This window comes from Callospermophilus lateralis, chromosome 17 (genome assembly GCF_048772815.1).
Source record: "Callospermophilus lateralis isolate mCalLat2 chromosome 17, mCalLat2.hap1, whole genome shotgun sequence".
In the NCBI taxonomy this organism is placed as follows: domain Eukaryota; kingdom Metazoa; phylum Chordata; class Mammalia; order Rodentia; family Sciuridae; genus Callospermophilus; species Callospermophilus lateralis.
Window position 1 is genome coordinate 53,943,074 of NC_135321.1, and position 26,272 is coordinate 53,969,345.

The following is a 26,272-nucleotide window of genomic DNA, read 5'->3' on the forward strand; positions in this document are numbered from 1 at the left end:
ATCTTAAATGGTCCCAATGCACATCTCCAAGACTGAAGCATCAGTTTTACATGTGAAGAGTAAGAGACCAGAAGTCTTATTTTTTTTTCCATTTGCCACTTACGCATTCTTTTTTTTAAATTGGTGCATTATGGTCATACATAATAGTGGGATTCGTTGGGATTCATATTCACTGGAATTCATATTCATACATGCATATAACACACAGTCCATACAGTCCAAGAAGAAATTGACAGGAAGTCTTTTGTAGGCAAACTGTGATATTAGTAGCTTGACCACATAGAACTGAATTTTTTATCAAAACATGATGATTTTCTTCACTCAAAGGGAAAAATAAATTAAACATGTTATTGGTTAACTTCTTCAAACTAAGGAAGTTCTTCAAAAGGGAATATGAAAAAGTCACCTCCTAAGACAAAAACGACCAAAGAGAAGGCTAGAATGCATTTGAAGCTCTATCCAAAGTAGAGAAATCCAAAGGAGAGAGCCCTTCCAGGACTGAGTGTGACATTCTTGTTAACTCAGCATATGACAGAACAAATGGAATCCAGGCTTCTATAATCTGAATATACAAAAGGAACCAGAACTATCTGCGAAACCACTGAACACCTGCTATCGTAGCCAACAACATACAAATGTGAGATGCAAGTTTCTCACTAATAGAAATGAATAATAAGGAAGAAGAACAGTTGCAAGGCCAGAGCTGTCCTTTATCATGCCATGTGCAGAGATGCCTTTTACCCAGTGAAGATGCACATAGCACTTACTCTAGTCAGACACTGTTCTAAGCACTTTATGAATATTAACACATTAAAGCAACATAAAAACCCTGTGAAGCTGGTGTTGTTATGCACATATTACAGATGACATGCCTGAGGCCACAGTGCAAGTGCATCTGCCTTCAGTGTTCAGGCAGGCAGTCACTACCCTTGATCATCATGCAAGGTTATAAACATCACATCCCCCTCACTAACTAAAGATGCATAATTAAAAAATGTTATTCTATAGTTAAAATTATGGCAATTGAGTATAAGCTACATAGCTATTAAATGATCCTCATGCCAAAAGTTTGAAAACGATGCCATGGAAAAGCTAAAACAGAACCTGTATGTGTCTCTATGTGTGTGAGTGAGGGGGCTTAATATATAATAAACGTGGCATTGTAGACTGTCGAGCAAAGATAAATGGCATGAGACTACATGGCTATCTACTTAGGAAGAATGGTTAAGCCATATTCCCACCATAACCATATACAATAATAATACTCAATGGGATGATAATGAAAATGGAATACAATGGAATACAATGCAGCTATCAGAAAAGCAAGACAAGATCTGGGTCTGCTGAGGCAGCAGGAGAGCAATGATAAATATAAAGAATGTATTAAATAAGTATAAGTATTTTGATTTTTTGTTTGTAAAAACAACTAATTAGGCCTGGTGTGGTGGAACACACCTATAATCCCAGTGGCTCTGGAAGCTAAGGCAGAAGGATAACAAGCTTAAAGCCAGCCTCAGCAATTTAGCAACACTCTGTCTCAAAATAAAAAATAAATAAATAAAAAGGACTGGGGATGCGGCTCCATGGTTAACCACTCCTGTGTTCAATCCCTGGTAACAAAAAACAATTAAAAAATAAACAACTAATTACATAAACATTATTTACATGTCGACATAACTACACTAACTTACAGATCCAGAACAATAAATATCAGATTATTTCAAGTGGTTCACCTAGAGAGGAGAACCAATGGAGAAAAAGCCCTTTACTTTTATATTCCTCTGTTTATTCAAATTTTTAAGTAGGCTGTGAGTTTTAAAAGATCAAAGGTGCACATAATCAACTGCTGAGGATGCTGGGTGATTCAGCAGAATGCAAGCCATGTGAAGCCTCATGTCTTCTAAGAAACTTGTACTTTATTCCTACTTGGGGGAAGCATGAACAAAAGACTGAGCAGTGAGAAGGAGCCATTATTGTATCTTAGAAATATCTTCTTAGTGAAACTGTGGAGAATTAATTAGAAAAGTAGCAAAACTAGAAGTAGTATCAATGGATCCGCGGCTTTTAATATCTACCAACAACTGAGAATTCGCCATGTGCCATGTATAGCACCTAACTCAGCTTATGGAAGTCTTAAAACACCACATTGGAAATATTCCAATCCTCATTTGCCTGGGGAAACTGAGGCTCAGAGTTGTTCATACACTACATCATTTGCACAGCTCATCAGTATGAAACTTGGAATCCAAATTCAAATCTAAAAAAAAAAAAAAAAATTTGCACTGAAGTGCAAAGTTTTCTTGTATTCTAGAACATTGCAATAGCCTTGCCGGGTGATAATAAGCACCCTGACCACACAACACAGGAACGCAGGAGCTGGGAATAGAGAGAAGGGACCAGATTCACTCTATTTAGGAGGTAAAATGGGGGAAGATCTGATGACTGGCTGGAGGCAGAGGATGTGGAAGACAGATTTTAAACTGACAGCCAGGTCTCAGGCCTACAAGGAATACTCAACTTTTACACAGTGTGTAATCTGAACTTTTATAACATGCACAATATCTACCTATGCCTTCCAGGACTTTATGGAGAGCTAGTGAAAAACTACACTGTTCCAACATTCTGAAAAAGTCCTATAACTTCTGTGCTCTCCTAGGTATCTTTTAATGAATCTTTTCATCATAAAAGTTTACTCATTGCAAGATTCTGGAAAACTGTGAGAGGTTGTAAAGCTCCTCCCTTGCTTTTTCCTTAAGAATCTTTATGATTTTAACAAAAGTGAACAACTGTATTTATCAAGAATATCAGATTCCACTTCTAGTTTTTTGGTTTGTTTTCATCAGACAGAAAAAAAACAGAACTTGAAAATACACATACACACACACACACACACACACACACACACACACACACCCCTCACATATTCATATACACACTAACTTTTTTTCTATTCTTATTCAAACTACCCCCGAATACAGCTGTTTTTAATGGAATTGTGGAACAAGATTATTGATGTCTTCAGGGATTTTAGAAACATCAGTATTACATAAAATTTTATGTGCAAATGACTATAATCATTTTACTGAGAATATTATCAATTGCTTTCATTAACTGTTCAAAGGATCTATGACTAAAAAGAAAAAGAAAAAAGATTAAGAGCCACATGGGTATCCTTCCAGGGAATCTGTCATTCATCAATCCACTAGCTAAACATATATTTAGAAGACTTCAATAAGCAGAACACAGCAGTCCACTGCAGCATTCATCATGGCTATACAGGCCACACAAAGAGGCATGCTTCAAATTTCTGCTTTTTCAAAGTGATGCCAATTGTTGCTATTTGTTAGGCTAATGGGAAAAAATCATCACCTACATAATGAAACAAAACCTGCTGCAAAGCTTCAGTTAAGACAGCAGTGAAGGATGGCTGATTATATATTCTTAAACTTTCATTTTACAGACTCTTGTTATTTTGAACACTTTCATAGATTAATTCTGAACTCAGAATCGCAAGCTACTGCCAAGATTATACTGAGAGACATTCTACAAATAGAGAACACAGAAATCAGGGCTCAACAAAAGTATACTTTAATAAGTTAAGTTAATGCAATTCTTATTGGCTTTTTGTGAATCCATTCTGCTACAATCTCATATGCAAAAGCTCTCATTTCCCCAGAACCTACTGATAGTAAGAAATTTGGCTGCAGTCACATTTTAATATACATGCTAACCACTGACTGAACTACAGTCTCAGAAACCAAAGAGAATACCTACTAAAGCAGGTAACACTCTATTGGATCCAGGGAACCTGAGACCAAGAAGGAAAAGAGGACATGCAGTGCACAGCAGAGGACTGCATGGGCAGAACTTTCTAAAATAACTCCTGGAGTTGTCTGGTAATTAATTCACTGGCCATCACTGAATGTATTCCACAAATTCTCTGGTATAGTGTCTAAAATAATAAACCCACATCCCCCTCCCACAATTGACTTAACTCTGCCAGGAAAAAAAGACAAGGATACTACGAATAAAAATTTCCCTTAGAGAAGAGTTGCATCTACCCTTGATTCCAAATGCCACTCTGTTCTTCCTTCAATTTCTCTTCCTTCTGAAGAGCTCTGAGCTTGACATTCAGCTTCCAGCTGGCACTGCAGATAAGCAGCTGGTACAGGGGCTTCAAGCCCCTCCCAGGAATAGAAAAGCAGCCATGAACTGGCTCTCTGGCTCCAGACTTCAGATCAGCTATTTCCTAGCACCCCTGGCACTTTGAATTTTACCATTTCAAAGAAGCAGATTCTAAGTATAGGAAAAATATCTGAGCCACAAGATCAAGATGTATCTTCAATTTTGCTCTAGAACTCAGAGCTTTGGAGACTGAAAAATGGACAAAAAGGGAAATTCTTTCTGCTATTTGGAGCCTCAGCAATTAATCAGCTTAAAGACTTCACATCATATGGCTACACTCTGTTTTTAAGTGGGTTCCATATGCCTGTGATTTAAACATCAACCAAATGCCTGAATATAATGCACATAATATATTTTTCCAAATTTTTTTCCTAGGAAAACTGCTAAATACTAATAAAGTTACCTTTAAACTGAGGGCAACAAAAATATACACAGAAGAGAAAAACAAACAGGTAAACACTTTGAGCAAATAAAAAGGGCATAATACTGAGATTATAATTTGTTTCTAATTATGTCCAAATCCACACAGCATTTCATTATAGCTTGTACAGCAACTAAGGAAACAATGCAAGGTCATCATGGGGCTGTTATCAATATTTAAAGCGCCACCTAAGAAGGATCTATATTTAAACCAGGGTGGTGTTCTCAATGATTATCAAATAATTTGGAAGCATGTTCACAGTACAAAATCTTGAAACCTGACTAAACTGTTTTGGCTGGAAAGGTTTTAAGGGGCATTAAACAGGTGGTTTCAAGGGGCATTATTACAAATATCAATTTTCACAGGAGCATCTTTCTGCACCTGCAGAGATAAATGCAAATCCAGACTTAAAACAAAACAAACACAAAGCCTTTTCTGTTTCTACTTAAGTACAGTAGAAAAATTAGATTTAAAAAAAAAATATAACTGAGACCTAGGTGAAGGAATTAGATTTAAAAGGTGAAAGGGGTATTCCTTTTGCTTAGCTTCAATTAAGAAAGACAGGGAAAACAGGAATGTGTTCAAATATGGCTGTCTTCTACCTGGGACAATTAGGAGGCCTAACCAGGAAGGGTCTTTGTTCCCCAAGGACTCCTGGCTTCACCAAAAGAAATACAGTGCTATCATCCTCGAGATGACTGGAATTTCCTTTCAGAACACACAGTATATCTTTCCAAAATTATAACAGATTATAGCAGACTTTAAAGGGGAGAGGGGACAGAGCATGACAGAGGCAAATGGAGCCCTGAAGGAGCAGGAGAGGGCAGGAGTGGAAATGCAGATCTGTGTGACTGTCCCTGTTCAGGAGTCCAAGGAGACTGAGCAAGGAAGTACTGCTGTTCTCATCTGAAGAAAGACTGTCTGGGATCAGGTGTTAAGGCAGCAGAGAAGAGGGCAAGGTTAAGGACAGCAAAAGGTCAGGATGCTTTAGTTGCCGTCAGGAAGGTACCAGGTGAAGTGAGTGATCCCTATGGCTCTGAGGCCAGGCACTCAGCCTGAGTGCCGAGACAGAGCACACATGGTGTGCAAGCAAGCTACCAAGGAGGACAGCCAGGCATGAGAAGTCTGCCTCAAACTGAGGCAAAACCTGACCAGCAGGAATCTAGAGAGACAGGCCGACAGGCCGACAGGCCGACAGGCCGTGTTCTGATAGAAGGTGGAGGCTGGAGCACACACAGCCACCAAGGAGAACAGAAAAGGACTCCAGGAAGAGTAGGGGACAACAGTCTCAGAGAAAGTAATTTTAAGAATGGTTGGTAGTGCTGGGTATGGTTGTGCACACCTGTAATCCCAGAAACTCAGGAGGCCGAAGCAGAAGGATTGCAACTTTGAGTCCAGCCTCATTAACTATGTGAGGCCCTAAACAACTTAGCAAGACCCTATCTCAAAATAAAAAATAAAAAGAGCTGAGGATGTAGCTAAGAGATAAAATGCCCATGGGTTTAATCCCTACTACCAGAGAAAAGAAAAATATTTTGTACTTAACAAAGTAAACCATATGTCAGCCACTGCCGTAAGCAAGACACTTTACTAGGTAGAATTCTTCAAAAATTCCCTGAGAAATAGGGGATCATCTGCCAGTTTTGGATAAATACAGAAGAGGAAGAGAAGTATAAAACAGAGCCTCTCCTCCTTAAAGTGAGGGAAGAGGAACTGGAAAGGCTTCATGAGACAGCTCTTGCAAAAGCACCAGGAAATGACAGGTGCCTCCTCCAGGGAGCCATGAAGACTTGAGGAACTGAAACCTGAAAGGGCTGCCAGGGTAGGGAGAAAGAAACCCAGTCAGTCATGGGAGGATTGCAGTTTCACTAAGAGATAGACGTTAATACACACACGACACACTGAAGTACTTGTTACAACGACTGCCCGGGCAATAGTGTGGAAGAAAAGCTGACCCGGATGGAGAGAAATCAGTCAAGTGACTTTTTCTAAAATGTATGTTAAAAAAATAAATAAAAATCCAGGGAATACTCCAAAATTAAGTCATTAGTGGTGGCAACTGAGAGCAGCAAGGAATAGGAGGCAGAACTAGAGCAGATAAATGGGCAGACATATACAGCAGGTATCCAGCTGGTCACCAGGGATCTGAGCATGCAGCCTATTCCCAGGGACATGGAGCTCTGGAAGGCAACTCCATGGAAGGAGGCTGGGATGAGTCCAGTTTGGAGGCAACCAGGTTGGGAGAAATTTGCGCAGCCAGGTGGGGAGGCAGGAAGCCCTGGAGGGAGAATAAGAACTCCACTGAAACTTGGTAGGAGGGAAGTTAGAGGCGTAGATGTCTGACCCAGGAATATCTGAAGAAAGGGATCTGGAGGCAAAAATCACAGAAGAATAGGAATGTGAGAAGAGTCAGATAAGGAGTAGCTAAGAATAAGCAAAACCAGAGGCCAAGAGTACATGAGTTCTGGGAGAAGGGAGTATCGGAAGAGGCCAAATATGCATTTGGCCATGAAATCCTGGAGGTCACTTATGCAGAACAGTTTCAGGCAACAGAGGAAATACAGGCCAGAATGCAGAGGTTGGGGGTGGAAAAGGTTAGAAATATCAAGAGAAAATACAATCTAAATGTTCAGCAAGTTAGACTGGGCTAAAAAGATGAATTAGAGAGAAAAATGCAGAACCCAGGGCAATATTTGTTCTTAAACATGGGATGACTTAGGCAAATTTGTAGACTAACGGGAAAAGTACAGAAGAACAGAAATGTAAACTTACATTTGAATCATGAGATAACTGATGCAGTAAGAGCTCTAGAAAATCATTTAATGAATGGGACCTAGAGCACAGGTAAAGGTGGACAGATGGTGAGGAAGGATACTTCCTCCACTCCAGTGGGGGAGAGCAGTAAGAACAACTGTGCAGGAAATTGAAGGTGGCACCATATCCATTTCAGGAAGTATGGTTTCTGGTGGGAGTGAGGGAAGAGGCTAGAGAGTTCAGTTCCTAGGAATAGGGACAATGAGACCAATGACACAGGAGGATGGCTAGGCAAAGTTCACCATGCTAAGGCTGAAAATTTGCCATGCACCAACCCTCAAGGACTTGTGGTTCTTATCCAACCCTCAAGTGTATGGTGCCCATGGTAAACACAACTCATCCAGAATGGGACTGGGCAGCATGTGTGGGAGAGAATGACAGGGGGTTCAGGAACCCCACTGAGAATGGCTAAACTAGAGGACCTAGGGCACCAAGACTGGCCAGGGGAAATATGAAGCCAAAAGAGATAAAATGAAGGAACTACAAGTTTAAAAGAAAACTTGCTGCTGTGAAAATATGAAAGAGAAAAGTCTGGGAAGACAGTGGATGGACCCTAATACTGCAGGGGTTCAACTGTGACTTATGCAAACATGGCTATGGAAGAGACGGACAGAACTTAAAAGGGGAAAAAGTCCCCAGGTGGAGGCTTTCAAGAGACCAAGAGTTGTCACTTAGCAAAGGAGTGTCCCAGCATGTCCCAGGATGGGTACAGCCTGGGAGGGATGAGAGATCAGAGGAGGGTATGCAAGGAGGTGAGTGATAGAAGAACAGAAACAGAGAAAGACTTTCTCTAATGAAGCAACGTGAGTGAGTGGAAACAGCAGCAGTTAGAAGGCATAACCACAAAGGAGAAGAAGAGAGGGTTGGGTATTTTAGGGCAGATGCAAGAAAGGAGCTGGCAGAGAGCTAGCAAATACTAGGCCTTCCCACTCCCCTGTGATAAAGGGGACAGTGCTCACTCAGGAAAAAGAAGCACCCAGGGGATGCAGGTATGCATCTGGCCACAAAGAGGAGGCAACAACAATTTGAGCTACCAAGGAAGTTTTGTCATTTGTTCAACACAGACCACTGGCAGAGCTTGCAGAGATCAGAGCAAAATCATTTGGGAGGGAGGTGACCCATGAAAAGTCACTCAGTCCGGGAGCAGAGACAGTCTAAGAACAGCAATGGATCAGGAGGGCACCTGTTGTCAGCAATAATGCTCCCCAAATTTATGACTATGTGCTAATCCCAGAAACACTGACTATGCTTCCTTACATGGCAGACAGGACTTGGAAAATGTGATTAAGTGAAGGATCCTGCGAAGTGGCGATTACCCTGGATTATCAGGGTGAGCATAATGTTACCCCAAGGTTCCAAGTGGAGAAAGGCAGAGGAGGAGATCAGAGGTTGGAGTGCTGTGGGAGCACAAGCCAAGGAATGAGAAAAGGCGAGAAAAAATTCTCCCCTGGAACCAGTAGAAGGGCAGCAGCAGGGCCCATTTCAGATAGGGACCTTCAGAACTTTAAGATAATAAATCCATGTTGTTTTAAGCCACTACATTTGTGGTAACTTGTTACAGCAGCAACAGGAATTATGGAGCATTCTAGCTATATGGAATTAAAATTAAACCTATATTACTAAACTATGAAAGGTATAGAAAAACATCTGAAAGAATTTTAACTGTCTCATAATGACTTTTCTTTTGCTCTGAAACGCTGTTATTTTAAAAATGTAGACATGTTTCTGCCTTGCCCCAGGCCTAATTCTGTATTCAACCTATCAATCCCACACTGGCTGGTAAGAGAGGAATTCCTGCCTACAGATAAAAGACAGAACTGGCCTTCAAGCCAATAACTGAGGGTGACTAGAATGGATGGTATGATGAACTGAGATTCACTGTTACAGAGAGTGAGAGCTAGGTCAGGCTGTGCTCCAGGTCAGAGGCCTGCAGAGCACTGGTCTAAAGGACTGGGAACTGCTCCGAGCCAGACACACAGATGATGGCATCTGGTCTCTCTGCTGTTCCTGCAGAAGTGTGAGGATATCCCCCCAACTCTCACTGCCACCAACTGGCCATGGTGAGTAGGCTATCTGGGATAGCTCCATCAAAGGAAGTCTCAGGGAAAACATGGACCTATGAGGTTTAGAGAGCAAGAAAAGACACAAACTTGGATAAAGTTTGAACAGCAGGAGCCAGCACATGGAGCAGCCTTACAGGCTGGAAGGATAGCCTGACACAGCTCTGTGTGCATGCATACATCTGCAGCTGGGGTCTAAGTACAAAGAGTGCTTTAGGAGGTGCATGTGAGATGAGCAGCAGTGCCAGATAAATGACTGGCAGAGAGCCATAAGATAAACCTCAAAACAAAAGGAAAAACAGTATTTTAAATTTCAAATCAAATTGAGATAGGCAAATCTTACCAGTAATGAAGAGAAGATGTTTTTACATCTGCTCTGTCAACAGAAGGTGTTTATATCCTCCTATACTCATTACCCCAGATGGTAAAATATATGATAAAATGTGAAACATGAAGTTTAAAATAGACCTGTAGATATGTAAAAACATTGTGCACAAATACAATAGGCATACTCTCCTTAAAAGAATAAACACACATTGTCTTGGTAGAATATGTATCTTATTTGCATGATGGAATCATGTGTATGCATGGATGTATTAGGATGGAAACTACATATTGAAGTACAGCATTAGTTCAATGTCTTTAGTTTTCCACTTTTAAATTTTATTTTCATACTTCAGTGTCAAACGTTTCAGAGTTCCATCCTAGTGGCTGACCTGAACAACATCGTTATAATATTTGCATGATGAAAATGAGCATTAATTGTCAAGGGCACAATGTCAACGTCAAATTGAGTTCAGTCTTATGCTTTTTCTTGGAAGGTTGATATGAAATATCTGCCTTTCTGACTGCACTGAAATCTACTTTCAATTATAACCATTGCTGATTTCATCTTAAAATACAAATGTCAAGTTGGAGTAACACTGTATCTTGACCACAGATGTCTTCTTCAGTCACCAAGACAGTTCAGCCCTAATAACTGAATTCTTCTCCTCATCCAGGGTCAGATGAGATTTCATCTAGTAAACTCATTGCTTCTAAATTCCACGGCCAACTAGCATCTTGTCTTGTACTACTATTGTGTTTTATGGGCATACCTTATATCCCAACTAGATGTCAAGATTCTACAAAACCTTGTCATAAAGCCCTTGGTGTTTTGGTCTACCTACACATCATTTGGCACACACAAAGCCTTAATAACAAGAACAGCTTCCTGTCATATTAGAGGGGAAGAGAAAAGTGGCCAAAATGTCAAATGGTTCTGCCTCCTAGTTTATTAGCACTTTGCTAAGACCTTTAGAGTTCACAAATATTTAATTTTAGTTCTATTTTACTGCCATATTATTAGCCTCAGAATCATAAAAGAGAACTTGCCCTGCCCACCACCCAACTCCATTCAACAGTCTCTCAGATCTTTCCACCCTCCCTGGGGAAGCCTTGCCTGCCCTTACATGCCCTGAGATCCTCCTTCCCTCACTGAGTGCTTTCCAGCACATCTTTTCCCTTTCTCTCAAAGACAAGGAGAAAAAGTTCTATAGCCAACAGTCTATTACACACTTTCTAACATCACCATCACCATGAGGATTTATCTCAGGAGCAGAAATCCCATATTTGTCCCCTTGGTGGATTTTTAATTTAACACCAAGTCATGCCAAAATATGGAGGATAAGTTCTCAGTTCTGTAACTGTTCTTGCACTGGTTGATAGACCTTAAAGGAACTAATCAAAGAAATGCAGAATAATATTAATATACTGACTGGTTGGGATGAGGGAATGCAGGAGCTAGACAGAGAACAAAGCTTTGCTGCCATCAGTCAAACTTGCCTTGTTGAGCAAATCAGCCTTCATTTCACTTCTAACACCCATGTAAGAGAGGACCCTTGCCCAGGAACCCTAATCTAAGGACAAAGATCTGGTTACAAAGACACGGTATCTTTCGTGGCCAATTTAGTTACACGTGAGTTCTACTTCAATCACTACCCCTCGTCGTTTTGACGTCTGACTGCCTTCAGACCTGATGGTGACATCACCATGCCAGCTTTGCCTGGGTCCTCTGCTGAAGCTCAAATCCTGGGTCTCATATGGGCTGCATCTGCCCTCAGTTGTGGACCCTGCTAGGCCCTCATCAGCTGCTATTTGGCCCTCTGTACCTCTTGACCTGCACTAAAGGTACAGGATGGGCACAGGGCTCAAGGAAAAGGTCACTGTAAGTGACAAAGGAGTGCCCTGACCCAAGCCAACCATCTTTAAAGGCCTTCTGCACTCAGAAGTAAGAAGTGGTTCCCAAAAGTCATTCAACCCTGACTGATCACACGAACACATCCAACACAGATGGCCCTGTGAGGAGATGCAAGAGAAAGGGAAGGGGAGAACCCTGATGGACACACACACTTTGGGTAGAATCAACAGCCCAAGTCTCATCAGGTGACAGCAACATGGGGCTACAGCAACCTGACCTATAAGCAGGAACTGCACAGTTCTCATACCTTCTACAGAATGAACCTTGAAACTGAACACAGAACATCCTGAGGAGGTTCCCAAGCTACTCACTTCCAGGCTCCATGCCCAGAGGTTCTGACTTACAGGTCTCTCGAAAATCAAAGCAGTTAGCTGTACAGAAGCATCTTATTTTAAAGGCTTGGTTAAGAACTTCGGCTCTAGATGTTTTCATTTCCCATATTAGGGAAGACACTGATCCAGATGACAGAAGAACATTTAATATTTCTTGAACATGAGATACTAGGAGTTGGTCTTAAGCTCTTCCTCTCTGCAACACCTCTTCTCCCCTATCTATTGTATCACAAACACTGGCCCTTTCACACAAGAACAGATCTTAGAGGTGATAGCATTTGAATAGATAATATGAAAAGTAGAGCAAATAAAAAGTTTTATTTTCTAACTTTAATTTAAATGGTTGTGTCCTGACCTGCTTTTCTCTGCCACATTATTCCACCTCAAGCCCTGAGGAGTGGAGCCAGCCATCTATAAACTGAGACCTCTGAAACAGAGTTTTTCAAGATGGTAGAATTGAGAAGGTCACTTTCCTAGCTGTCCCATTGCATGAAACCAAGAAAGCAGATAGGCAGCTTCTCAGCAAGGTCGGTGAGCGCTTTACTGGGATTTAATATTGGACATGCAAAGTAGATCAGGAACTCAGGAGGTTGGATATAATAAAATAAGAATGAAATACCCAAGGGTCATTGTCATTGCTATGGCCAAAGACACCATCCAGAGTGGTCCCTTGGCAAGCAAAGCGGAGGGGTAAGGGAATTAAAGAAACCTACATTTTTAGGAGGCCTGAGGTGTGTTTGGGTATGGAGAGATCAGAGATAAAAGACACTGCCTGTCTAAACTGCAAAGTGTGGGGCACAATATCCTTGTGCAGAAAAGAAACTTCATTTCTCCCAGCTGCCTGTGGAAGACAGAGGAAGGAGCCATTTTGCAGCTGCGGCATAGGGGCCAGCAGCTGGGGGAGTCTGTTCCCGACAAACTTGGGTTTGGCCTGAATCACAGGCCTGGCAAACCCACATGAAATGACATAGAGTGTGCTTAAGTTAGTTTAAATCAAATATGGAAAGAGCTTTACACAGGGCACAAATGGCCATGGAAACCCACCCAATTCCTCTACTCCCCTCCAATCCGGCAGTTTGCAAGACTGGCTGGGACAGATGTGCCTAGCAGGGAATTCAAAAGGGCTAGGGTGGGAGAAAGTAAACCCAGGAGACCAGGAAAAATGGGGTCCACAGGTGATGCAGAGGACTAAGAATTGGCTCCTCCACCACATGAGTGGGACTCATGGGAGATCCCTAGGGTATAGTCTTCCAGTGTGGACCAGCAACACAGGGCCATGGTGGTGCACTGATTTAAAATCTTCAGACCAAGCAGCATTCAGCAAAAAGCCTGGAGACAATCTAAGCCTAAAGCATGTGATGAACACTTTTATATATTCATATTCATTTTTTTCTCATTTCAACCTTTTTTGAAGCAAGTTATTTTTCATGGATCAGTATTTTGAGAACTAAGATATTTGATTAGTATATTTTGGTTTTGTTATATATTCTTTTAGTTTTAGTTCTTCAAAATTTTACTTATTTGTTTCATTATCTATTTCCCTTGATTCTCTTTTCTTTTGCTAGCAGCCAATGTCTATTATTCTCCCTTTCACTCTGCCTTTAATTTTTTACTTCTATCTCTCCTCTTCTCTCATAATCATATCTTATATCACTTCTGTTCTCCCCGTCTACCATTTGAAATCGTAAACTCTTTTGCAAACTTACTATTTTTATTGTAAGCAATAACTCATCATATCATTTTTATTTATTGTGATAATCAATATTGTAGACATCAGAGCAGGAACTATTTGGTTTAATGCTGATTTTTTTGCCTTGGTTGTTGTTATTATTTGTCACCATCTAAACAGTGAAATACTAAAATTCAGGGACACTAATAATCTGCAAGGTAGAAAATCTACACCTCTGATCCATACCCTCAGATGGGCAGACACACAAATAACATGAAAAAGCAAGGGAATAAATCACCCCAAACCAACCAAGATACTTCAGTAACAGAAAACACCAACATCACAGTGGAAGAAATGTCAGAGAAAGAGTTTAGAATGTTCATAGTTTAACTCATCTGTGAGGTAAAGGACAATATAAGGAGTGAAATCAGAGAGAAAATACAGGACATGAAAAATCGCTTCAACAAAGAAATAGAGATTCTGAAAAAAAAAATCAAGCAGAAATTCTCAAAAGTGAAGGAATCAATAAGCCAAATTAAAAATTCAATGGAAAGCATCCCTAGCAGACTAGGCCACTTGGAAGACAGAGCTTCAGGCCATAAAGACAAAATGTATAATCTTTGAAAATAAAGTTAACCATGGAGAAATGATGTTAAGAGACCATGAACAGAACCTCCAAGAAATATGGGATAACATGAAAAGACCAACTTTAAGATTTGTTGAGATAGATAAAGGCTCAGAGATACAAATCAAAGGAATACACAATCTTTCCAATTAAATAATATCAGATGATTTCCCAAACCTAAAGAATGAAATGGAAAATCAAATACAAGAGGCTTAGAGGACATCAAATTCACAAAATTACAACAGACCCATACCAAGACACATTATTATGAAAATGACTAACATACAGAATTAAGGCTGACAGAGAAAAATGACGAGTTACATTTAGTGGAAAACCAACCCATATCTCACCTCATTTCTGAACCCAGACTCTCAAAGCTAAGAGGCCTTAGAAAAATAGGTACCAAGCTCTAAAGGAAAATGGATGCCAGCCAAGAAATTGAGCTTCAGAATTAACAATGAAATAAAAACTTTCCACAAAGAATTCACAACTAGAAAGCCTGTACTACAAAATATACTCAATATAATAGCTCATGAAGAAGAAATAAAAAATAAAAGTAAAAACCAGCAAAGGGAAGAACTACACCAACAGAGCAGTGAATCAATGGAGAAATCAAATTCAAATGAAATCAAATTAAAAACCAGAAGCAAATCAAAATGTCAGGGAATAAAAATCACATCTCAATAATAACACTGAATGTAGTCAGGCATGGTGGTGCACGACTGTAATCCCAGCAACCTGGAAGGTTGAGGCAAGAGGATCTCAAGCTTAAAGACAGCCTCAGCAATTTAGCGAGCCACTAAGCAACTCAATGAGACCCTATCTCTAAATAAATTATGAAAAAGAGCTGGGGATGTGGTTCCTTGGTTAAGCACCCTGGATTCAATCCCCAGTACCAAATTAATAGTAATAATAATAATAATAATAATAATAATAACAACATTGAACATAAATGGCCTCAACTCTTCAATCAAAAGACACACACTGGCAGATTGGATTAAAAAACAAGACCCAACAATAAGAGACTCACCTAATAGGCAAAGACAGACTAAAGGTGAAAGAATGAGAAAAAAATACATCATTCACATGGATCTTGTAAACAAGCAGGGATTTCTATCCTAATATTAGATAATATAAGTGGACTTCAAGTCAAAGTTAATCAATAGGGACCACGAAGATCATTTCATCCTGCCTAAAGCAATTGTACACCAACCAGACATTACAACCATACATATTTATGCCCCCAAAATGGAGTATCTACTTACCTCAAACAAACCCTTCTCAATTTCAAGAATCAAACATACCACAACATAATAATACTAGGCGACTTTAACACAATTCTCTCACTACTGGATACATCCTCCAAACCAAAAACTAAATAAAAAAGCTCTAGAACTCAAATATACAATTAATAATCTATATTAAAAGACATATATAAAATATTTCATCCATCAGTGACTTTCTTCTCAGCAGCCATAAAGGGGCAAAGGAACTAAACAGACACTTCACTTAAGAAGATATACAAATAGTCAAAAAAATATGAAAAAATGTTCAACAACTCTAGAAATTAGATAAATGCAAATTAAAACTACACTGAGATTTCATCTCACTCCTATCGGAATGGCAATTATTGAGAATACATGTCAAAATAAATGTGGGCGAGGATGTGGGGGGAAAGGTACACTTATTTATACATTGCTAGTGGGAATGAAAATTGGTCCAACAAACTCTGGAAAGCAGCATGGAGATTCCTCAAAAAACTTGGAATGGAGCCACCATTTTACCCAGTTATCCCACTCCTCAGTATATAATCAAAAGATTTAAAGTCAGCATACTACAGTGATGCAGCCTCATCCATGTTTATAGCAGCTCAATTCACAATAGATAAGCTATGGAACCAATACACATGCCATTCAAGAGATGAATGGATAAAGAAAATGTGGTATATATACATAGTGAAATATTACTCAGCCATAAAGAAGGATTAAATTACAGCATTTGCTGTAATTACAGCATTTTCTGATAAATGGATGGAACTGAAGACTATCATGATAAGTGAAATAAACCAATCCCCCAAAAGCAAAGGTTGAATGTTCTCTCTGATATGTGCATCCTTTAACACACAATAAGGTATGAAGAGGAAAGAACAGAAGTTCATTGAATTAGACAAAGGGGGATAAAAGGAAGAAAGGGTGGATGAGAGTAGGAAAGAAGGGAGAATGAGTCAGACATAACTGTTCCTATAACTATGTCCATATATAAATACATGACCAGTGTAACTCCACATCATCTACAAACAAAAAATGGGGTCCTAATTAGAACAAATGATACTCCATGGATCTATATCTACTGTCACGTATATCTAAAAAGGACAAATAAAAAAAAGGAAAAATAAATAAATAAAATGCAACATAATGTTGTGAATCCAATGAAATTTTGTTTAATATTTATTTAATATTCTTCATATATTTTTTAAAACACTGAAAACTGAGATTAAAAATAGGAAGGGCAGCAAGCAATTTTACATCTCGGATATAGATGATCCCTGTGGCTATAAGACCCTAGTGTCAGTAGTCACTTGGTTACACAGTACACCTTTCTAGTTGTATGTCTTATTTCAGGGGTTCCATTACCTTCTCCAACACCTTATTGGACCCACCACTGCCATGCACCACATTAAAACAAATCCCTGTAATGCGGCCCTCGAATGGGTATATGCAAATAATATCAGCTGAGAAAGATAAAGATTAATACTTATTGAGCATTATATGCAATAGTATCTCATGTCCTTTATGTATGCGACTGATATAGTCCTCCAACAACCTACCGAGGGAGGTAGCATGCTTTTTCTACTTTACAGTGACATTCCCAATGTCACAGAGCTGGTCGGCCTATGGCAGAACTAAGGTTCAAACACAGGCTCCATCATATGCTTGAAAACAGTAAGGCACTGATGAGCTTCATTAAGAAATTTCCCAGTCCCACCTCCAACTTCAAATAAGTTAATGGGTTATCCAGATAAATGAGTTCATTTTGTTTAATATAAAATATAAGACCTCCCGTGGCTGACCTTGGAAAACAGCTCAACAGGTGCTGCTATAGCGTTCTGTTCTTTCAAATACTGCTCCCAAGACCAGGATTCTTGTGTTGCCACTGAAGGTGCTGGAAAAAAAACACAGGGTTTTCTTGAAGCAATCTGTGATGGAAAAGTAACAAAATTTAATTGAAAATAAACTCAAGAAGCAAGCATAATAAGTTAGTGACAGAAGACCACCAACTAAAAAGAAACTTTCCCCTCATGAAAATCACCCAACCACATTTTCCTATTTGGAACAGGATAATATTGGATAAATTCACCTCAGGAAGATGCCTGACGAATACTTAAAACAGGTGCTCTCAAAGAGGGTTTCTGGAAAGTGATGGTTTATATTTAAGAAAATAATATGTAAGATTTTTTTCAGTGTGGAGATCAAGCCCAGGACCTCCTACATGCCAGGCAAGTGCTCTGCCAGTGAGCCACAACCCAGTCCCTAGAACATTTTTTATAATTTCCTTCTGCTTTCTTAACTCTTTGGTATAAATGTCAACTGTCAAAGGCATTGTGGCAATATTTGTCTAAAGCCTTAAAACTTATTCCTACAATTTGAACCAGCAATTCTCCTTCTACGAAATTGACTTAATGAAATCACAGTAGATATGCTCAAGGGGCCAAACACAGGGCTCTTCAGCTAGAGCTCATATAATAATGTAACCTCAGAAATGAACTAAAGGTCCTCTAAGAGGAAGTCAAGAAAACTCATTGTACAGACATGTCATTTTAATAACAGGCAGTAAAAACACGTTGTAGAAGGCTGTCTGATGGTAGAGAAATGCTATGTTGATAACACAGTACTGAGTGGGGGAAAAAGTCTAGAAAACAAAATAATCCTTTTTGTAAATATGTAATGGATTATAAAAAGATGAAAATCATATAAATAAAATCTTGAATGAAGTCATCTTTAGTGCTATGATTATAAATCATTTCTTCTCTGTTTTTCTGCTTTCCAAATTGTCTACATTAATAGCTAATCACTGTAATTTAATAAGTGTCATTTAAACAATGTAAATCTAGGAAAAAGAATTAGTCATTGTTTTAAATTTATGTTCTGAAACCTAGTAACATCTCCTCAAGAATTATCTCCTAAGGGAGTACTCAAGCACTAATAAATGTCGATGGAAAAATGTACATCACAATGCAACTATAAGAAAGCAAAACAGTGTTAGTATGGGAGGAGGATTAAATAAAACTATACTGTGTGTGGGTGTTGTGTGTATGATTGAAATCATCAAAAACTATATTTTTGTTTCTAAAATATTTTTAAAAACATCTTAAGGATTAAAATCAGTTTGCATGATCCTTTGTGTCCTTACTCATGTTAAATAAAATATGAAATAAACAAGGCATAGAAAGACAAATATCGGTCAAGCCCGGTGGCCCATATCCATCCATACCAGCCTGTGCAGGACCCAGGCTCACAGGGGACTTGGTCCACCCCTCCCCAGGTGGGGCAGACACATGCCAGAGCCTAGCCTCTGGCCCAGGACCATCCCTTCTTACCAGTGGACTACTACAGGAGCCGAGATCCAGCCCAGACCCCCAACACAAGCTCGCGTAGGACCCAGGATCTCAGTAGGCCCGGTTCACTCACACCAGCCTGTGCAGGTCCCAGGCAAAAAACAGGCCCAGTCCATCCCTCCCCATGGCGGGACAGACACCCACCACAGCCTAGCCTCTGGTGCAGTAATGCCCCTTCCAACCCAGCAGCTCAGATCCACCCACTCAAACTTGCACAGGACTCAGATCCAGGATGCAGTAGCATACATTGAGAAACATCAGCAGAGTTTAGAACCACATCATCATGGTAAGGTACAGATAATCTGCACGGGTATTAGTACTAGAAGAATATAGGGAAGAAATTGTAATATCTTAGATCCACAATTCAAGAAAGGAAGGCACGTAGAGAACATGAAAAAAACAAGAGAGGAAAGTGCCCCAAACAAACCAGGACACTATAATAACATAACCCACAGACAGCGAAGTTGATTAAATGTCAGAGAAGGAGTTCAGAAGGTTCATAATTAAGATAGTAGAATGAAACAGACATTATTACTTTATGTACGTATGTGACTATATGACCAATGTGATTCTACAATATGTATACTCAGAAAAATGAGAAATCATGTCCCATCTATGTATGGTATATCAAAGTACATAAGTACATTCTACTTTCATGTATAATTAATTAAAACAAATAAAAATATTTTTAAAAGAAGGTTCATAATTAAAATGATCTGTGAATTAAAGAATGACCTAAATGAGAAAATACAAGCAAAAATTCATCACTCCAATAATGAGATAAGAGAGCAAATACAGATAGCAAAAAATCACTTCAAGAAAGCAATAGAGACCCTAAAAAAAAAAAGTCAGATATCCTTAAAATGAAGGATACAATACATCAAATTAAAAAACTCAATAGAAAGCATAACCAACAGACTAGATCACGTGGAAGAAAGTACTCAGATAATCTGAAAAACAAAGTTGATCACACAGTGAAGATAATTAGAAACCATGAACAGAATATCCAAGAATTATGGGACATCAGAAGACCAAATCTAAGAGCTATTAGGAGAGAGGAAGGCACAGAGTTTCAAACTAAAGGAATGTACAATCTCTTCAATGAGATAAAATCAGAACAAGCATGAAGAACTAATTAAAAAACCAAGTACAAGAGGCGTACAGGACAACAAATGTACAAAATTATGGCAGATCTACACCAAGGCATATTATAATGAAATGCCTAGCATACAGAATAAGAAAGCCACAAGAGAGAGGAATCAGATCACATATAGGGGGAGACCAATTCATATCTCAGCAGACTTTTTAATCCAGACCCTCAAAGCTAGGAGATTATGGAAAAACATATGACAAGCTATGAGAGAAAATGGATGCCAACCAAGCATCTTATATCCAGAAAAACTAAGCTTTAGATTTGATGATGAAATAAAAACCTTCCATAATAAACAAAAGTTAAAAGAATTGACAACTAGAAAGACTGCACCATAGAACATCCTCAGCAAAATACTCCAAGAAGAGGAAATGAAAAACAATGATGAAAATCAGCAGAGGGAGGGATTACACTAAAGGAGAATCTAATCAAAGGAGAAACCAGGTCACATTAAATACCAAAAATCAACAAAAATGGCTGGGAATACAAATCATGTCTCAATAATAACCCTGAATGTTAATGGCCTAAATTCACCAATCAAAAGACATAGACTAGCAGATTGGATGAAAAAGAAAAGACCCAACAGTATGCTGCCTCCAAGAGACTCATCTCATAGAAAAAGGCATTCAAAGACTAAAGGTGAAGAGGGAGAGGGAGAGGGAGAGGGAGAGGAAGAGGGAGAGGGAGAGGGAGAAATCATACCACTCACATGGACTGCAGAAGCAAGCTGGGTTTCCATTCTCATATCAAATAAAGTAGATTTCAAACTAAAGTCAATCAAAAAGCATAAAAAATGACACTACATACTGCTCAAGGGAACCATACACCAACAAGACTTAACAATTATAAATATATATCCCCCCAAAATGGAACATCTACATTCATCAAACAAACTCTTCTCAAGTTCAAGAGTCAAATAGACAACACAATAATTTTGGGAGACTTTAACACGTCTCTGCTTAGGCCTCAGCTTCCTTAATAAGACTTCCGTGGCACAAGAATTATAATCAAGAATCAATAAATAGAATGGACTCAAACTAAAAGGTTTCTTCTCAGCAAAAGAAACAATCTGTGAGGTGAATAGAGAGCCTACATCTTGGGAGCAAATCTTTACCCCTCACATATCAGATACAGCACTAATCTCTAGGGTATATAAAGAACTCAAAAGCTAAGCACCAGAAAAAATAAATAACCCAATCAATAAATGACCCAAGGACATGAACAGACACTTCTCAGAAGATGATATACAATCAATCAACAAATATATGAAAAAAATGTTCATCACTAGCAATCAGAGAAAAACCACTCTAAGATTTCATATCACTCCAGTCAGAATGGCAGCTATTATGAACACAAACAACAGTAAGTGTTGGAGAGGATGTGGGGGGAAAGGTACACTCATACACTGCTGGTGGGACTGAAAATTAGTGCAGCCAATATGGATAGCAGTGTGAAGATTTCTTGGAAAACTGGGAATGGAATGACCATTTGACCCAGCTATCCCTCTCCTCAGTCTATACCCAAAGGACTTAAAAACAGCATACTACAAGGACACAGCCACCTCAATGTTTATAGCAGCACAATTCCCAATAGCTGAACTGTGGAACCAACCTAGATGTCCTTCAATAGATAAATGGATTAAAAAAATGTGGCATATATACACAATGGAATATTACTCAGCAATAAAAGAGAATAAAATCATGACATTTGCAGGTAAATGGATGGAGTTAGAGAAGATAATGCGAAGTGAAATTAGCCAATCCCAAAAACCAAATGCCGAATGTTTTCTTTGATATAAGTAGGCTGACTCATAGTGGGATAGGGAGGGGGAGCATGGGAGAAATAGAGGAACTCTAGTTAGGGCAGAGGGTTGGAGGGGAATGGAGGGGGCAGGGATTTAGCAAGGATAGTGGAATATGATAGACATCATTATCCAAAGTACATGTATGAAGACACAAATTGGTGTGAATATACTTTGTATACAACCAAAGATATGAAAAATTGTGCTTTATAAGTGTTATAAGAATTGTAATGCATTCTGCTGTCATATATAAATTAAAAAATAAAAATGAATTAAAAAGACATATATCAAATGACTTTACCTATATGTGGAATCTAAAAAGTATAATTCACAGATGTAGAGAGTAGAAAGATGGTTCCCAGAGGCTAGGGGAGTAGAGGAGGAGGAATGTTTGTCAAAGGGTGCAAAGTTTCAGGATGGCCAGTGTTTTAGAGAATGACTGTATAAAATGGTGTCTAAAACTAATCGTAATGCATTATATACTTCAAAGTTGCTAAAGAATAGATTTCCAAAGTTCTCACCAGAAAAAAATAAGTATGTGAGATGATGGATATTAAATTACCATGAGTTTTGATCTTTTCACAATGTAAATCTCTATGAAAACACACCATTAATCTCTATAGATATATGTGATCATTATTGGTCAATTATACATAAAATAAAAATATAAGCAATATTTAAATTATTATATATTAAAACATTTATTCACATATTAATGTGTGCTAGGCTCTACACACATATGTGTGTATACAAGCACACTCATACAGGAAAGCAAGTGGAATTGAACAGAAAAATGTGCTGGGCATGGTGTCACACACCTGTTCTCCCAGTGTCTTGAGAGGCTGAAGCAGGAAAACTGCAAGTTAAAACAGCCTAAGCAACTTAGTAAGGCCCTGTCTCTAAATTAAATATATATATATATATATATATATATATATATATATATATATATATATATATATATATATATATAAAAATATGTGGCTCAATGATTGAGCACCCCAGGTTCAATCTCCAGTACAAGAAAGAAAAAGAAAGAAAGATTGTTACCAGTTATACATGTTATATACAGTTACATGTTATACATGGATGGTGGAATTAATGAAAATGTATTATTTTCTTGTTTTTGTCTACATTTTAACAGTTGTCTATAAGCATTATTATATAACCATACCTATATGTACCCTTGCAAAATACTGGCCAAAAATGTTGAGTATTAATTTTAACATTAATCATGCTGTAAAATACTCCAGAAGATACAAATGATAAAAGGTCAGAAGTGTACTAGCGTTGCTGATGACAAGTGGTAAGACACCTCTAAATCAACCATTTGAACTCTTGGGCCAATAAAGGCATCTGATGGAAAAACAAAAACAAAATCCCATCAAGTTGTATAGGACAAATTCCGGTTAGACTTTTATTCACTTACTGAACTATTTTTGGAGCCTTCTAATGTTCCAGGAAGAGTGCTATCCCACTAACATAAAATTATAATGCTGTTCCTGGTCTAGTAGATTTATTAATTTGTTTTTAATATTACACATTAATTTTCCTTTGATATCACATATGTCACTGACAATAAAAGAGTAAATTCAGAAAATTAAAAATTCATATTGATTCAAAGTTAAAAAACCGACACAAAAGCATGGACATTAGCATTCACTATTAGTCACAACACTAACTAGTTATTACTGAGAAATACACTCCTAAAGTATGATAACTCTTTAAAGCATTCTAATCATCAAATAAGACTATTAGTATTGTAATGGTTGGATTTTCTTGTTCAAAAATACCAAGGATCACAGTGTGATTTCATCAAGGATCTTAAAGTCCGTTAGCCCATTACAATGTTAAAAGTTCTGCTGCCATTTCTACATCTCACAACACAAATTCTTCTGCTAATCAGAGGAAGCAATATGGCAAACCCTGAAGATGCTCTGGTAAGATTATTCAACTTCCCTATCTTCACGCAAGTATTTTGCAGCATTGCAATTATCTGCTTTACAAAAAAAATTACAGCAATGTTGACTCTAAAGCAAATATAGATATCTCATTTTCTACAACAGCTGTGTTCTTAAAAAGATTGTGTGTAATTTCTCAATTTAATCATATTTCCAATTGTCATACATTATCATTTCACCAAAGTAAATCATATCTAAGACCTCCCTTTGTGATTACATAAGTATGCAGAGAACCTTTTAAAATTTATCATAAAAAGAAAACATAATATCAGACAATAAAAACTTTCAATGAACTAAACATTTTGTAAAGCAAGAGAATTCTTCAGCAATGTGGTGCTTGCTGGGGAGATGGAAGAACACTCATAGCCTATAGACAGGCCTTCTTGGACCACTAATCCCAAGGGCTTCTACCCACTCCTGTCTCTCACCATGTGATTTCCTCATTGCCCTCAGGGATTATATGTGCTAAAATTAACCAACTTACTTATTTTCAACTAGAATGTAAGCCTCTAAAGAGAAAAGACTTGTCAGTTTTGTTCTTCACTGTAATTCTGGAGCTTTAACCCTACCAAGCACTAAGTACTTGATTAATGAGTTAAAAGGAAGGAAAGAAGACTTTCATGAATTCAAGGATACGTATTTTGACCAACTCACTTCTCAGTTTCCCAGAGAGAAGCAACCAATAATGAGAGAGCACCAGTTCAAGCACCAGTTCTTTATGCAATATACTACAGACATGATACTCATGTTATAGAATATTATACTACAGATATGGTACTCGCTTTATAAAATATTAGATATGCATATTGTAAACCCTAAATTTCATTTCTTTTTACTATTTTCACTGTTAGCTAGATAACTAAAATGTCCCAGTTATTCTTCTTCTGCCAAATGTTAATGCAGAAAATATATTTGATTGTACAGTATCTGCCACTAAATATATATTCATTATATTCCAGGTTCTGAATTAGGCAGCTGGGGTGTATGTATGTACACATGTATAAGTGAGTGTATATTTTTCCATTTATTCTTGTTTATTTGTTTTGTTTTGTTTTGTTTTGTTTTGTTTGAAATGGAGTCTTGATGTGTTGCCCAGGGTAGCCTCAAACTCCCAGGCTCAAGTAATCCTCCTACCTCATTCTCTGGAGCAGTTAAGTCTACCAATGCACACCACTGTGCCCAGCTTCCATTTATTCTTTAACAGAATATTATATTAAAAACTGGAAGCTCTCAGAGTTTACAACTGAAAAGGTCTGGAATTAAACAAAATTCCTAGCCCAGTCATACCCACATTAGTGCACACAGCCTAGATGTAACAGAAATGCTTATGAAATTGGTAACTTTTAAGGTAAAAGCACCATAAAATTAAGTCTTCAGGGAAACTAATATGCTCACTCATTGATGGTGGCTTTGTAAATTTATGCTGAAAATACATATTTACAACTAGAAAATAAGGTGTTAATATTCGTTGATCTATTCATCCCAATTTTAATATTTAATGTAAGAAACGCAAAGGAAATAAATATAGCCTTTACTATAGTACAAATATCCAACAACAGAAGTCAAATAAATTATAGTTATAAAGATCACATAATAGTACTTTGTAAATATTAATTAAGCACATTTGAGTAGTTTATATGTACATTAGCATTAGAATTGTACATGTTTGCATATGAATAAAAATTATAAGAAAACATGGAGATCAAGTGTTAAGGTGATGCAAACTGTCAAACAATGCAGGACAAAGGCTGACAGATCTGGCTGGTGAAGAAGGAGCTCTTTTTTTATATTCAGATAGTTTACTTCTTACTTGAAGGGCTAAAGGTATTAGTGTCCCATGTCCCTGGCACAGAAACAAGAACAGGTAGATAATGTAACTGACAGACATCCTGTGCCCCATTGCTAAGAAGCCAAAGTCATGCTGCAGCAAGTTACTTTAGAGTCTGCAGCTGTACTCTGAAGAGAGGGATGCAACAAAGCTCCAACCTCATCAGAAGGGGTAGGGCATTGTCTCACAATGGCCTCCTCCAAGGAATGGAACAGTATAAGGTGGCCTTGAAGCAGCTCCTGGGCAGCCCCCAGGTTCTCATGTTTAGGAGACTCATAAGGCATTCTGTAGTGAAAGATGACCTGCAATTAAACCTTGTCTCCCTGACCATTTGGATGCTATGTGTGGTCACCAGGGCTCCATGGTGCAGTCCGTCCCCTATGAAGGGTGGATTTCACTTTTTAAAAATAATAGAAACATAACACTTCTCTTATGTGAAAGTGTGCAGGGCCATGTCTTTCTTCCTCCAGCAGTGTTAGGTGGGGTGTGCATATGTGTTTCCTTTCTTCTAAAACTAAGGACAACTCCCTGAGCTTTACCTGTAAGCCAGAGGTGTTTGGCTTACTTGGCTT

The 26,272-nt window shown here is 38.4% G+C and overlaps 1 protein-coding gene across 1 annotated transcript in view; it reads right to left on the minus strand.

Annotated features, from left to right (window-relative positions):
- Window positions 1–26,272, minus strand: part of L3mbtl4 (L3MBTL histone methyl-lysine binding protein 4) — a 323,948-nt gene that overhangs the window by 264,404 nt on the left and 33,272 nt on the right. Inside the window, exon 3 of the mRNA XM_077105612.1 lies at window positions 17,416–17,507. Within this exon, the coding sequence (XP_076961727.1) occupies window positions 17,416–17,507 (92 nt within the window). The remainder of the gene's footprint in view (window positions 1–17,415; window positions 17,508–26,272) is intronic.